Raw genomic sequence first — 14,903 nt, forward strand, 5'->3', positions numbered from 1 at the left:
ACTAAATTTCTCCGAATCAATATAAAGTGAACTTTGTCACCATTATGTGTTTTAAAACTAAAGATAGATGTACTGCATGAGTCAGATGCACCAGCTGAATACTAATTGATCTAAATCACCCTGTTATAATAAGGTTGTACTGACATTTCCATAGTTGTAAGAAGCTAAGAAGATACAGCACCAAAATCTATTCAGGAAAATAAAATGCAATTTTAAAACTTTAAAAACAGGAATGTTACGTTGACTGGAAAAATGCTTTGAGAAAATGCAATGATTTGGGAGGCTCCATTATATGGAAGTACTTGAAGTAAGCGGTTGACATAGTCATACAATACACACAGTTAGAATTTAAGATAATAGGCAGTTAAGTAACAATGAAGGTTCAGTTTAACACCTTCCATAAGAAAAAGAAAGCTTTGGATAAACTTGTATTTAGCAAGAAACCTAAATAGCACGTGCTGATAAATAAATGGCTGTTTTTATATTGCCCCTATATCAACTGATTAAATGGAATATTGCCAATTCTGGCCTCAAGAAAGGAATGTCAGTGCGCTGTGTATGAAAAAAATGACTCCCCAATAGAAACCTGAGAAAGCGTAAACCAGGCTAAAGAACCAGCCGCTCTACAGGAGCTTGAAGAGCTTTACTGCGTAAACCCCAATTATTTTTAACATTAAAGGAAGGTGCATCACCTGTGTTTCATTACCACCATTCTGCTGCAACAGTATTAAATTGGAAACCTTTATGACTTCGAACTTTAGAATGTGAACAGCAGTGTTTCCAAACAAAGCTCTTCCAGAATTCTTATTACAGCAGGTTAAATAAGCATCTCCACTGCATTTAAATCCTGATTTGAATCCTGCATGTAAAAATTCTGGCTATTCCAGCAGACTATGCTAGCATATCTGTTGCAGTTCTAATTAGCCATAATCACAATATTATAGAGATATGGCTTTTAAAAGCATGTCAAAATGAAAAGTGAAGCTAAGGCTTTCTGAAAGTATAAGGGAAACAATAGCACATATCACACAGGACAGTTAATTAAACTGAACCTAATCCTAGGACCCAGCAGTATCTGCTAACTAGTTGAAGAGTATGCAAGTCTCTACAGCAGCATGCAGACACTTTATTTTATGATACCAAATCTAAATGATAAACTGTAAAACCTCCCTAAGTTAAAAACATCTAAGCAACAATAGTGTTCTGTTTTCTCTGTTGGGTATGTTCTGAGTACCCAATATATTCATTTCCTTTAAAGATAAGTAATGCAGTATAAAAATCAATTATATTCATAAAAAGGTTAATTTGTTTAAAAACAGCTAGTCTTGAATTCTGCAAGTTAAACATATATGAACAGTCTGAATTTCATCTAGAGTAGAATCTGGAGGAAATCATCACCATCATCATCATATGCCCCATATTTTTACAAGGGCATAACAATATAGCCAGACTATAGAAGTAGCAATATAACATAATGCTGAAATGCCCCGTCTACAGATATTTCAACTTAGTTATATAGCTGTAAGCACAAATGTATATTTATTTACATAGAGATTGCTTCAGAATGATGAATAACCATCACTTCTACGCAAGTTGCTACCAAAAATTCAAAACAGTAATGCTTAAAGTAACAATACTTTAGAATAATTACTAACTATTAATTGTAATATCTTTGTGAAGTTTGGCCTTAGAGATTAACCTATTTAACTTTCATATTAAAATTTAATTTAGCAAGTTGTCCTATGATCCTCAATATATAAAATAGTCAAGAAGCATTATGTCTAAATATAGTCTCAATTTCAAATGTATTCCTGTGAAATAACTTTGCTCATTCCACATTAAGACAAAATGAACTGAATAACCTTTCATATTAATTTTTCATTTAGAAAGACTTCAGAATACTTTGCAACTTAGAAATTTATACCAATCAGGTATAGTGCCTTTATAAATGCTTTATAACTCCATCTGCTAATATTTTATCTTCCTAATCGTAACGTATTATTTCATTCACAGATAATGTGATAAACAACAATTAAAGTAAACTCACAACATTATTTTAAAATGTACTAACTCTAGAAACCCAATTCTTTCAGAATAAATTCTAAATGGATCCTTAAATTGTTGGACACTGGAAAAAATGTTCATGTTTGGGATACAGATGTATTATCACTTTGTCAAATGTTGTGATTTATTCCACCACTGACTTATGTGCATTGAAAATTATTTGCATTTATACTTTTAAATCTTCAAGCTTGATATGTGTTCATTTGCACAAATAAACTGAAGAAAGCTGAAGTATAAAACTTTACAGAAGAATATTTGTAAAAGCATTCTACCATCCAGGCTCATCCACTACCATCAATGCAGAGAAATGCAAAGTTTTAGCGAACAGGTCCCAAATGGAATTTAAAATAAAATTAAAAACGCAATTATGGCCATCAAGATGCTGGAGGGAAAGAAAATCCTACTGTCTGCAATACAGCCCTAAATACCCATCATATTATGAAATACCAGAATAAAGGCAAAGAGGCAAGAAATTAAAAACAAATATCAAGGAATAAACCCACAATGGTCAAGCTGTAAAAACAACAGAAACAGATTTGCTGGTGAATTAGAAAGGATGCTGATGCAAAGGTAAAATGAGCATTGAGGTAGCTTCCAGTCACCTACAGCATAACAACCAACAGAAAGAAATCTTACTACTTTAGGGGGGGGAAACAAAGGAAAATATATTACAGAAGTGGTCATATCAGTATCTAAGTGAAGAAGAGAAGAATGATTAAGAATCTATACTGATTCTATGGTCTTAGCTTTGAGAATCAAAATGTGTTCTGAATTTTGCAATCAAACATTGGACAGTTTATCTTCAGTAGATAAACTTTTAAAATCATGTTGTGTATGCGCACAAAGGTTTACACTAGTGGACAAAGTTAAATAAGACCATATTAACTAAAATGACATATCTGGCAATGCTCGATTAAAAATTAACATATTCGAACAATATTAGATAATTTCCAAAACATAAAATATGTTTTGATTAGATATTGGTCAGCAGTTCAAAAAGGTAACGTTATTGTGTTTTCTGATTACAAAACTGTTTATGCAGGAAGCATGATGGCACAAACTATACAAAGAAGTGTTTAAAGTAAGTATAAAATATTAAGTAGGACTACAATGAATGCAGAGTGTCTCAAAGGTTAGATTAAAATAACTGTATACCGAAAATGCTACATTCAGACAATGTAATGGCCTTGAGAAGCACTAAGACGCCAAATACTTTTGCTCTTAAGAGCTATATATTTTAACTTAATGAAACTCAATTTTTGCAATACTGGGAACCACAATACTGAAAGCATCAATTCCTTATACAGTAAGTACTCTTATATATCCTTAATAATCAGTAAGATATTGCTGCAATTTTAATTTTTAGCATAAACTTTTTGAATTGCCAATGTAATACATACTGTCTGTTGCATAACTTCCAAAGGATATAAATACTTTCAAAATATGTGCCATAAACAATTACCACACAGCATGCAAAACTTGTTACCTTGGACTAAAGTCCTGTTTGGAAAAAGTTTCCTGATAAACTGAATCATTGGCATTCATATACTGGAAATTATTGGATTCCAATATCATGCTTTGAGGATCATATATTAAATGCTGCACAACTGCAATACTGAAGTCTTTTAACCTCTCTCATAATTTTTAATTAATCAACCACTATAAAAACAAGTTATCTCAATATGGAACTTTTATCAGAAGATGCATCTATTTTAATTTAACTGTGCAACTTTATATTAAAGTCTTATAATCAATTCTGTGTTCTCATTACTCTTCAGAATTATGTAGACATAAACCAATTTCTCAAGTTTTTGCATTACTTCACTAGGTTATTACCCAGCTGTGCAGCTGAGCAAGAAGATAACCACATTCATTCCCCTTATCTGTAATGATGTAATACATCCCAGCACTGGGTAGAGATGATTGGGAAATAATGGGATTGCAAAAACAGCAGAGATGATAAACAATGGTAGTCTTCTTTCCCTAATACAGTGGACTGCATGCTTACAACACAAGATGCAAAGAATGATAAAATATGCACTAATTCTGCTCCTTGAATGAAGTTAACATTTTTCACAGAGAAGCAGCTGTTTCCATGCTGAAATAACATCATCACATAGTAACAAGAAGACAAAATAGCTATGTTCTAGGCTTCACTGTGCACTTCACAAGTAAGTAATTTTGGTTTGGAACTGAAATCCATTAAAAATCACCAGATAATCAGGAAGTCTCTAGCCAGTGCAGTGCAAGGAGACAACAGGGCCTAGGAACTGTATGCAAAGCAAAAAAAGCCCTCTGACCAAAGGATGTGCTGCTCTCCCGCTTGTTTAGAAAACTAAATCTGACTCCATTTTCTGTGCTTAAAACCATTGCTTACTACAACTGGAGAGATCCTTACCTTCTGCAGAAGCTGGGAACCTGAGTATTTAGCTGCGATGGATTTGATCTCCCCACCAAAAGCTGAGGCCCAGAGCTTTACACTGTGGGGAGCAGGGGAAAAAAGACAGGAAGAAATGTAATACACATGTTACAGTAGGCAACACACACACAGCTACAGCCTCAACTGCACTCTGAAGAACCTAAGCAATGTTGCCTTAAAAAGCACTGTTAGGAAATAACATCAGATCAAAAGAACAGAGGAGCTATTCACAAGTGCAAGCCCCAAGATACATGTAGTTCACATCATAGACCAAGGTAAGGCTTTGGATTTCAAGCTGCTTAAACTGCACTTAAAAATAAATAAACTAATTTGTAAAGAGACAGGTTTTTGCATAATCTCTAACATACTAACTGGCTGCAAGAAGGAAGATGAAATAGCGGGATAGCATTGGAAGCTGAGAAATCAGCATATTTAGAGTGAGTAAATGCATCACCTCCAACACAGAAAGGCTTTTAACTTTAGTTTCTCTACCAGTTTACCACCCACCCCTAAAATAAAATCCAAGCATCATTGGCACTGGACTTCAAAACAGAACCGGCAAGGGAATAAAATGCTCTGAACAGTCAAACATCTGCAACGAACAACAACAACAACAAAAACTTGGGCACCGGGGTTCCAAGTTTTCACCCCTGGAGCGTGGTCGGAGAGCAAAAACATGAAAACACTTACACCGACAAGGGGATCTGCTGCTCCGATCCGACCACATCCACTAGGGCTGTGTTAAAAGCTGTCCAGAAAATAAAGAAGACCCCCCAAAAAGCCCGGAGTAGGTTCAAAATCATGGTTTCTCTCCGAGGCTGAGAAGACTTGGGGAAATTCAAGCAGAGCTGATCTCAGCAGCAGAGCTGCTTGCTAAAGCCTCTCTCCCCCACCCCCCCACCAAAGCAGCGCTGGGGAAGAAAAAAAAAATCACAGCTCCATCCTCATCCCTCCCAGGAATGGCCCTCTCTGGATAATGGAAGGAGAGGACCAGAGAAAAAAAGCTCTAATGACTTGAAAAAACTATTGTGTCCTTGGTAACAGCGAAGCGTTTTCCAGCCCTGCTGCAGCCACTTTGCATGTAGTTCTTTACAACTCCGCAGTCAGCAGTGTGCTGGAGTTACTTCAGTGCCCTGCTGCTGCTCCAAAGTGCCCTTCGCGGCGAGCAAGCAGCCTCTATTGATTCCAAGCGGGGAGGCTGCCTCCTTGCAATTACTGCTCACTTTACGAATGGAAAGCTGCCTACAGGTCTCCTTTCCCTCGCCGGGAAGCTCCAGCCTTCATCCCAGATCAAGTCAGCCAATGCACTGGTTCAGTGGAGCAGCCTTTTAGTGGGATAGCGCAGAGAGCGCAAAGCAGGCACAGGAGAGGGGCCAAGGGCCAGGGTCTGGCAAAGTCTGGAGGAGCTCAGAGTGCGACTCAGCCCTTCCCGGGGGGAAGCTGAAGGGAGCAGTGCACATTGCCCTAGGGGCTGAGCTGGGAAGGGCTCAGCAGGGCTGGCAGGAGCGCGAGGGGGGCTGCGTACACCCCCCGGAGCCCTGGCCAAGTCAGACCGTGCACTGCTGCAGGACAAGCAGCTGTCACCCAGCCCTACAGAGGAGACGGATGGCTGGAGCTCAGCCCCTCGCGCCGAAACCAGCTGAGCATCCCGGCCGCAGAGTCGCCGCGAGGGGGAAGAGGACGGGATGAAAAGACGACAGAGCGGATCCGTGGCGAAGGGGCATGTTGAGACGCAGGAGCGGCGGATTCCGGGCTTAGGTCAGGTTCGCACACTGAACTGAGTCGTATGGTGCATGTCCTTGGGCACGAAGGCACGTTTGCAGCGTCCTCCCTGGCTGAGCGCTGCAGCGAGTCGCTCTCCGAGAGATCAGGACGGGGAAAGGCTTATGAATGAAAGGAAATGCAGCATAAGTAAATCAATGCAGGCTAAGGGACTGGAGCCTATGAATGAATTATTAATTTGTGCTTGTGGAGGAATCCCCTTAGTGAAGTGGGCATAGGAGCACAAGCTATTCCAGAGAGAGCAGCTGGGGAGCAGGAAGGATTGATCCAGGTATTTTGGTGTGTTTTAACCTCCCCTCTCCTTGTTTCTCTTCTCTTCTATCCCCTCCCTCACTCCCCCCGCCCCCGCTTTGCTTGTAACCCTCTACCTCCAAAAACTAAAGATTTAAAATAGCATTTGAACTTTCACATAAATAAGCATACCAGGCATTAAGGATGATCTGAGCACGGGCTGAGTCATGCTTACACAGTGGTAGAGAGCTCAGGTACTGCACAGTAGCCAGAATTCTAGTTCACCTAGCTCGGTAGTTGGAATTCATGTCTAATTAGACCATATTCCTTTGTACACAGTGTACTTTCTTTGTTTAGCCTTTCCTCCCTTGAGGTTTGCTGCACAGTACCGGTACTTTGCTTTCACATTAACTTTTACAAGTGTGCTGAACAGCTTGCTGTAAATATTACTATCCCCTTCCCATACCTGATTGCCATAGAACGTGTGTCCTGGCCAAAATGTAACTGCTGTTAAACAAGATGACCAAATCTCAGGAAAAACTGAAGATTTAAGAAAAAAAGATAAAAGGTTCTAAGGCAAATTTGTACAGTTATTGGAAAAGCTTGGCTTTTAGAGCATTTGTTACCCACTACAGTACTCATTCCCCCATGTGAAGTAGATTACCCACATCTTCATCTTCACTCTTACCTTGGTTAGGAGGGAAATGAAAGTTTTTATTTTGTGGTTTGGTGCTACCCATATGACTGTGCATTAACGATCCCCTTGGTCTGCAAATGTTAAAATCTGTGTGATCCAATGAACATTTGGTAAGAAATGGTAAATATACAGCCATATCACCAGGTGCTCAGCCTACCTAAAGGCAAAATGTAAAAACCATGTATGGATGACTAACCATGTATAATGAATTATACACCCTTTTGAACATGTCCTATAAACAATAAAACCTTTTCAGTACACTATGAGACTGTAGACCTGCACAGATGCTTCTCCTACACACGTTTGTCATGCAATTTTTAAATTTTATGTCAGGAAAGTAGTTTGTATGGCTTTAACTCCTAGAACACAAGCATATTTTTATATTAAAACTGGTTTTTTTTGTAGCTTAGTCCAACATAAAGTACACTGTTTACAAATGTGGTTTAAATATGAACTGGCTTGGTTCTTCAAAACAGTTAGCTGAAGCCTTCAAAACATTTTTAAAGTATATAATGTATTTGCAGATGTTTGACGGATATTTTGAAAATTGCAACATAAAATATATGTGAAAAATCATCACCAGCTAATATGATAGAGGCTTACAATATCACTGAATTACTTAAGTCTTGACTCTATGGATTTTTTATTTAACATTTCTTATATATTTTATACAAGGTCTTATTCACAATTAATAGTGTGGGGGGGGTGCATAATTGAATATTTGTACTGTCATAATACAGGAAAAAATTACTTTGCCCCCTCCCCACACACTATAAAGACTTATTAAACAATATAGCAATGGCCAGTTTGTTTTTGTCACCAGATATCCATGTTCCATTACTACACTGTAAAATATTTTCAATATCTTATTCACTTATGTACTCTAGAATGTTCATGCAGCTTTTTGGAACTTTTCTGTCATGCAGTATATTGACTGTAAACCTGTATTATTCTGTGTTGTAATCATGGTTTAACACATGCATCATCATCATCATAAGCCAGTGTAAATACATATTACACAATGGGCATGCGGATGTAGTATCCTAGCCTGACTACTCCTCCTATTCAAGGCATGAAGATCACTGTATTCAACACATCCAGCTTCAACATTATACCACCATGATGTGGAAGTTATAATGGCAATGGAAGTATCACAAAGCAGAAATACTTTTTTTCTAAATTGAGGGCTCATAATGATCGTTGGGGGGGGGGGAGGAGAGGGAAGGTAAGTTGTCTACCGAAAGGTATTGTGGGGTGTTGATTTGTTTTTAAATTATTTACATTGATTGTTATAGGTAAAATGAAAGCTGTAGGTGGTAAATGGAAAGGAAGAATCTTATTCCGGTTTTATGTTAACCAAGTCATTTAAAAAAATCCTGAGGTGAAAATATCCATAAATAGATGACATTACGTTGTGGTTCACAATTTCGCATAACCTAGTGATAGTCTGGAGTGAGACAGGAGATGAAGTTACCTGAAATTTAAAAAGATGGCTATCAACTTTTAACTTCTAAAATCATTTTGTAGTTATACTGGTTTACTCACAGTGACCCTAGGCACCCCTGTATTCACACACTACACGCACCATTGCAATAGTATTTGTACAAAATATGCCTTGTGAGGTACCATATGAAAGCTAATAACATGCTGATTGTTAATATTATTGTAAAATGCATGTGTTAACACATATGAAGTTATGAATTCCCTCTGTATGATGTTACTAGGACATATTTAAGACTAGACAGCCTAGTCTAGGTAAAGGTGATAAAGAGGTCCTAGACAAAGGAATGTGGGTTTACCTCACTTCCATATTAGTCGTCAACAAAGCCATCGAGCTAAACTGGCAGACGTTATCCTGAATATGAGAGAGAGAGAGAGAGAGAGAGAGAGAGAGAGAGAGAGAATGATTTAACAGGACCCCTGCTCCCCATAGACCCACAGGAGATTGAATACCCAGGAGGCCTTCTTGACTTGTAAGACAGACATCCCGTGGTGGATAATAAGGAACAGAAAGAGACTCCATCTTTATCCTTCACCTTAGGAGACAAAGGAACCAAGTGAGTTGATCTCTGTGATGGGTCCTGGCCAGGCTGCTCAGTGAACGCTGAAAAGGAGACTATAGGTGAGAGGAACCATATTGAACAAAAGACAGTATGTTGCAGATTAAGTTTTAGTCTTTGAGATATGTTTTCACTTTTATTTGCTTTAGCCATTTCTACCTTTATCCCTTCTACTTAGTATCACTTAATCCATGTTCTTTTGTTAAGAAACATTTTTTACTTTCATTATAAATTTTCACTGCTGTGTAAGTTCAGTAAAGTGTGTGCTTCTAAAAAGCAAACAGATTACACTGTTTTACTGTCTCTGCAAAGGCAGTGAACCTAACACTTCCTCTGAAGTGAGAGGGACTGATCCCTGCAAGTAGCATGTTTTTGAGGTGAATTCGGGGCAAGAAGTGTTTTAAGGTCATCCTGCAAGGAGTAACCAGGTTGGGCAAACCCAGGGTGATGCTTGTGACATGCTAGCAGGCTGTTGGGGTCAGAGCTGTACAGTCACAAGACACCCTGGCAGATGGTGACCGAACCTCTTACTGGCCTGGGTGAACCCCAAAATGTCTCATTCGTGCCTTTATCACTGCTGAATCTGAGAGAAGCCTTCAGAAGTGCCATGTGCCTCTAGAAAATATGCATACAGACAAAAATGTTACGCAATGATGCAAGGTGACAAAACTTGTATCATATTTGTATTCTGTAACTAACTTGGAGTCTCAGAAGCAAATACTAGTACATTATTGCCTATAAGAATGAAGACCCTATCTCAATGGAACCTTGAAGCCACTCTGCTTTCACTAAATGGTAGTCTCAGGGAGTATGATTCCCCACGCTGAGCTAAACGTTGTCTAGGGTGGCCAGATGTCCCGTTTTTAAAGGGACAGTCCAGTTCTTTGGGACTTTTTCTTATATATGCACCTATTACCCCCTGTCCCGTTTTTTCACAGTTGCTATCTGGTAATCGTAACATTGTCTAATAACTTGGGTGTTCCCCCCCTCCTTTTCCAAGGATGTAAAGTCATCTCATCTTTTTCTCATTCATAGATGATCAAGCAAAAAAGTTCACAGTGCTTTACAAACACATGAAAAAATTCCTACCCCACCTCCCAGAAGTTGAAATCTAACTAGAATATATGATACTCCAGATAGCTTTTCAAAGGGTCAGAGGGGAGATGAATGTTAGAAGCCTGCACAAAAGAACAGCATTTTAAAGAAGGAACTGAGGGAGTTTACTTGGTGAGCAAGAAATGGAAGATAGTTCAAGGGATAAGGGTGGGGTGAGAGATGATACGTAGGCCAGAATAGAAAATGGAGACTAACGGTTAATTTTGGTAAACAGGTGGAGTAAGGAACCATCGGAGTGATTCCAATGCCCTTCCCTCTCTCCTTTCAAATATATTTGCACATGTAAAAGAGTGAGGTGGGAAGAAAAGAAAAGGGTCGTTCTCAGCTTTGCAACATTCTTTGAGATCTTTGATGAAAGACACAGTTTTGAGCTTAAAGAAAGCAATTAAGAGAGGCACTAAGGAAACATATGGAACAGGGGTGGGGAGTAGGAGGAAGTGAAGTAATTAATACAAATGTTTATTGTATTTCTTTTTTCTGACACATCCTCTCAACAGTGAGCCCTACCCAGATAAGAAAATAAATGCAAAAACCTAAAAAGTGGCCAAATAAACCTATGCAGAAAAATGCAAGCTACAGCTACGTGAAATTAAAAAAAGAAAAAAAACACCCACAAGAGTTCATTTTATTTGCCTGTATTCCATAAGAGTTAGAAGATGCATATACTGCAAAGCAATGGAAAGATATGTCCTAGTTGGATTGCACAGCTGCTAACATTCACACTTTGTGGCATACTTCTGGGAAGCTGAAGGCACAGAGATTGTAATTCTGAAATAGGTATGTTTTGTGTAATGATCCTTTCATTTTATAAAATAAATGATACCATCATTTTTTTTCTTCTCTGAAATATACTTAGCCCTAAAGCGACCCAAATAAGAAATGGGAGGAAAGAAGGAAGAAGCAGAAGAACATGAGGGGATATGGTTGCTGTATACAATAAACATAATATAGTGCACTGTATTGACAGATCTTTCTTGCCTTTAACTTGCATGTGACTTTCATTTCTCCATTCTTTCTTCTTTCACATATGTTTACACGTGTAAAATAGAAAGAAGTGAACGAGAGGGATACGATAATGATCATATCTAAGCCTCACAAAGCACTTTAAGACCCTCACATGAAAGGCACAATATAAATGCTAAGTATTATTATTTGGAAACACACCAATGGTAGAAGGATTGATAAAATAATGCTTTAAAAATCTTTGGCTTGGTTTTATCTGGCATAAGAACACAGCTTTTATTTGTTTCAAGTGAACTGGATGTCTGAGTGCATGTGTGTATATGTCTACATATTAGACTATTCTGTGGCAGACCTAACATATGCACATGTATTGTTGGAATTTTATGAAGCTCCCTAGTGTATGAGACTAAGTGTTTTATTGGTACGGGAATGCTAATTATTGACTGATCCCAACCCACTTAGGACAAAGATTGAGGTCAAGTATCACTACTCGTAGGATTTAGTGAATACAATACCACATAATGTGCGTGAGTTAGTGCCTTTCAGACTTTAAAAAAAAAAAAGGATTTATAGCATATTATAGAGAATTCAATTATAAAAATGTGCCATGTTATGTCTAAACGTATGTAATGTTACTTTTCCATATATAATTTATTGTTTGTGATTCACTATAGATAAGATATTTAAATTTTAATTCACAAGAGTATTCATAGGATAGAATACAAGCTATGTTTAAAACTATTGCTGGAGAACAATAGCATTAAAATAAAAAGCTGTATAGAAAAGCACAAACCCCTCAAAATATACTATCAGGTCAATATTTTGACTACACATTATCTTCGGCATATTTCAACCCAAAATAAACCTCACAGTGTGCCCTAAAACCACAAGGAATACATAGTTAATTTAGCTTGCACAAAGACTGTGTTCAGCTGGCTTTAGCATCGCTGCATGGAGTTAAAATGTAAAAGAGCAGAGCATTATCACATCCCAGCCTATGAGAGCTCATGCTGCATGGGCAAGCTAGAATGCTTTAAGATAATGATGTTTATAGCTAACCAAATTCAATTTAAGCAGTCCACTCTAGCTCTAGTCTGTTAGTTCCATTTCACATAGGCTTAATTTATTTTAAATTTTCAACTATTGAAAAGACTGCTTTTTGTTTCTTTTGAGTGTCAGGCTGGAAAATGAACTCTTCCAGCAGCAAATGAATTATCTTTTACACCTAAGGCTAGTGTTACGTCGTACACGTTAATGTTTTCATTGCGTTCAAAATATTTAAACACAGAAGCTAGTGACTAAAATGAGAAATCATAACTGAGAAATATAACACAATGGACAGAATATTGTGACAAAAAAGCTACAATGGGATACCTATGATAAAAAATAAAGAGCAAAAGTGATAAAGCGCTTAAGTGATGAATCTAGGATTGTCTGTAGATTACAAAAACTAAATCACTAACCTTGCATAATTTGTTTCAGATGATGAATCTGAACCATGCAAATTCCTCTAACTTAGCTCCCTTTGAATGACTATCCTCCAAGATATGAACTTAGAAGATTATTTAAATCATTTCAGATTTGGGATGCATTACAACAAAATATTTTTGATATCAAGCACATGGTAATTCAGTGATGGGGATTGTGATCAACTACAAATCTGAACTGAGTCATAGGCAAAAAATGGTACTAAGCAACCTCAGTATGGGGGAAGCCTCATTGACAACAATCAAAAAAGCCAATTGACTGCAAGTGAGGGGCATCGACCATCTGCCATACACCGCAACCCTAATCCTGGCCCAGCATGGGCTGGGGGAAGGGAGGGGCAGACAGCAAGCCTGGCCCCCCATTGTCCCTGGGCATGGGCTGCGGTAACTCCTGTGTCCTGCAGGGCTAAGCCTGGGTTCCCTCTCCAGACATTGTGAATTAGAGCATGGGGTCGCAGCTGCACTCAGGTTTGGAACTGACAACCCTCTCATGACAGGAGAACCACCAGGCCAGATTTGAGTGAGTGGCACTGCAACCCTGTCCACCAGGTCACAATGCCCAGAGCGAGAAGCCAGGCCCAGCTCACAGGACACAGAAGCCAAGCTGCGGCGTGTGGGGCAGGTTTGCTCTCCAACCCCCACTCCAGGCCTTTCCTCTGCACTACTCTGGTGGGGCATCCCACCTAGAGCCTTCCTGGAGGATGTCATAGCAAACAGAAGTCGTGGATAAAACCAAGAAATCACAATTCTGGGACTTTTTCTACACTGTGACAAACCAGCAGCCCTAATCATGAACACTGACTGATCCTCAAAGCCACAGAGAAATTATCTCAAAATTACATAGGAAAAAGATGGATATAAAGAAACAAGCAAAGAAGAGTAATGTTTTCTACTAAATTATTATAGACTAGCATCAGCTTGAGAAAAAAAACAAAGCCAGTGTTTTAAATTCAGGATATTAGACTGTCTCAAGTATTTAGTCATAGTGATGTCCAAAGTCAACCTAATGAAAAACTACAGTCTCACACAGTAATAGCCCAAAACCATTTCAGTATCACTACTGGAAGCAATAGTGTGATGACCAACTAACAGAATTCTGTAGTACTTTATTTTTAGATGAGCTATTGCAAGCGCTATCACATATCCAGTCATAAGCCATCATCTGCCCGTGAAACTAGTTAGTCAAAGGGTGGCAAACAGGTCCATACAAGACTTCTAATAATGTTAGGAAATACTAGATACGTTATGGAATCTTTCAAATCCAGCCTATAGGATTTACTTGGCTTCTATCTTGAATATAGGTGGGTTGACAAATCGATTGATTGAAAGGCTAATATAGATAAAATAACTTTATTTAAATATCTTTGTCAAGCAAGATTATTATTTTGCCTCATTCAAACCAGCAAATTTCCCTTCCTACCAGCCTATCATCAGGGGTTGTTTGTGCGAATATTTTGCAGTCTTAGATCCCACTTGTTCTGGTTCAGTAAAGAAACCTATTGCCTGAAAGGCAGGGACTGATCTATTACCCAGGACCCCCTCAGACAGAACATTATTTGGATCAGAGGTAGTGATGGATTCAGCATCTCACATGGCGAGGCCCTAGAGTAGTAATCTTGACTGAAGATTTATTTGCTCAGAATTATTGGGCAAGTTGACACTGGAACTACTAGAAAACAGTCACAACATGGAGTTTAGTATTCTGATTGTTGCATACAATACCATGATTCCAAACATCCAGTTCCCTACAACCTGCACAATAAATGGCAGCTTACATGACATGAAATTGTAAAACACTCGTGGTTTGCTTATTGGGGATTGGCATACAAGATTTTGAGTGTGAAAATAAAGCTTGTTTAAAGATACATTTCAAATAAAAAGAAAATACCATTTGAGAGTATTTATGCTTATGTAAAATATTTGTCAAAATATAACCTAGAAGTGAATGCACTATTAACCACCCCAATGACACTAAAGTTGCAGGAAACACAACTGTCAGACCACCATGCCCATTACTTTTTAATGGATCTCTCCATTTTAAGCAAGCAGGCTAACAAATTCAGGCCCTAATAGTCATCTTACTA

At 38.3% G+C, this 14,903-nt stretch overlaps 1 protein-coding gene and 1 long non-coding RNA gene across 13 annotated transcripts in view; one reads left to right on the forward strand and one right to left on the reverse strand.

The window, feature by feature from the left end:
- CACNA2D3 (calcium voltage-gated channel auxiliary subunit alpha2delta 3) overlaps nucleotides 1-6,337 on the reverse strand; it is a 740,859-nt gene extending 734,522 nt beyond the window's left edge. For all 12 annotated transcript variants that reach the window (XR_010589061.1, XR_010589062.1, XR_010589060.1 and 9 more), the window contains exons 1-2: nucleotides 5,174-6,337; nucleotides 4,463-4,544 (exon numbers count right to left, since the gene is read on the reverse strand). Coding sequence is in view for 9 of the 12 variants with exons in the window: in XM_065551026.1 (XP_065407098.1) it covers nucleotides 4,463-4,544; nucleotides 5,174-5,286 (195 nt within the window). In the remaining 3 variants the exon portion in view is untranslated. The remainder of the gene's footprint in view (nucleotides 1-4,462; nucleotides 4,545-5,173) is intronic.
- LOC135972567 (uncharacterized) lies at nucleotides 6,314-12,150 on the forward strand. Its single transcript, XR_010589063.1, has 3 exons — nucleotides 6,314-6,536; nucleotides 9,235-9,315; nucleotides 11,226-12,150. It is a non-coding gene; the product is annotated as an uncharacterized LOC135972567 (long non-coding RNA).
- The last annotated feature ends 2,753 nt before the right edge of the window (nucleotides 12,151-14,903 follow it).

The sequence above is a fragment of the Chrysemys picta genome, chromosome 7 (genome assembly GCF_011386835.1).
Source record: "Chrysemys picta bellii isolate R12L10 chromosome 7, ASM1138683v2, whole genome shotgun sequence".
In the NCBI taxonomy this organism is placed as follows: Eukaryota; Metazoa; Chordata; order Testudines; family Emydidae; genus Chrysemys; species Chrysemys picta.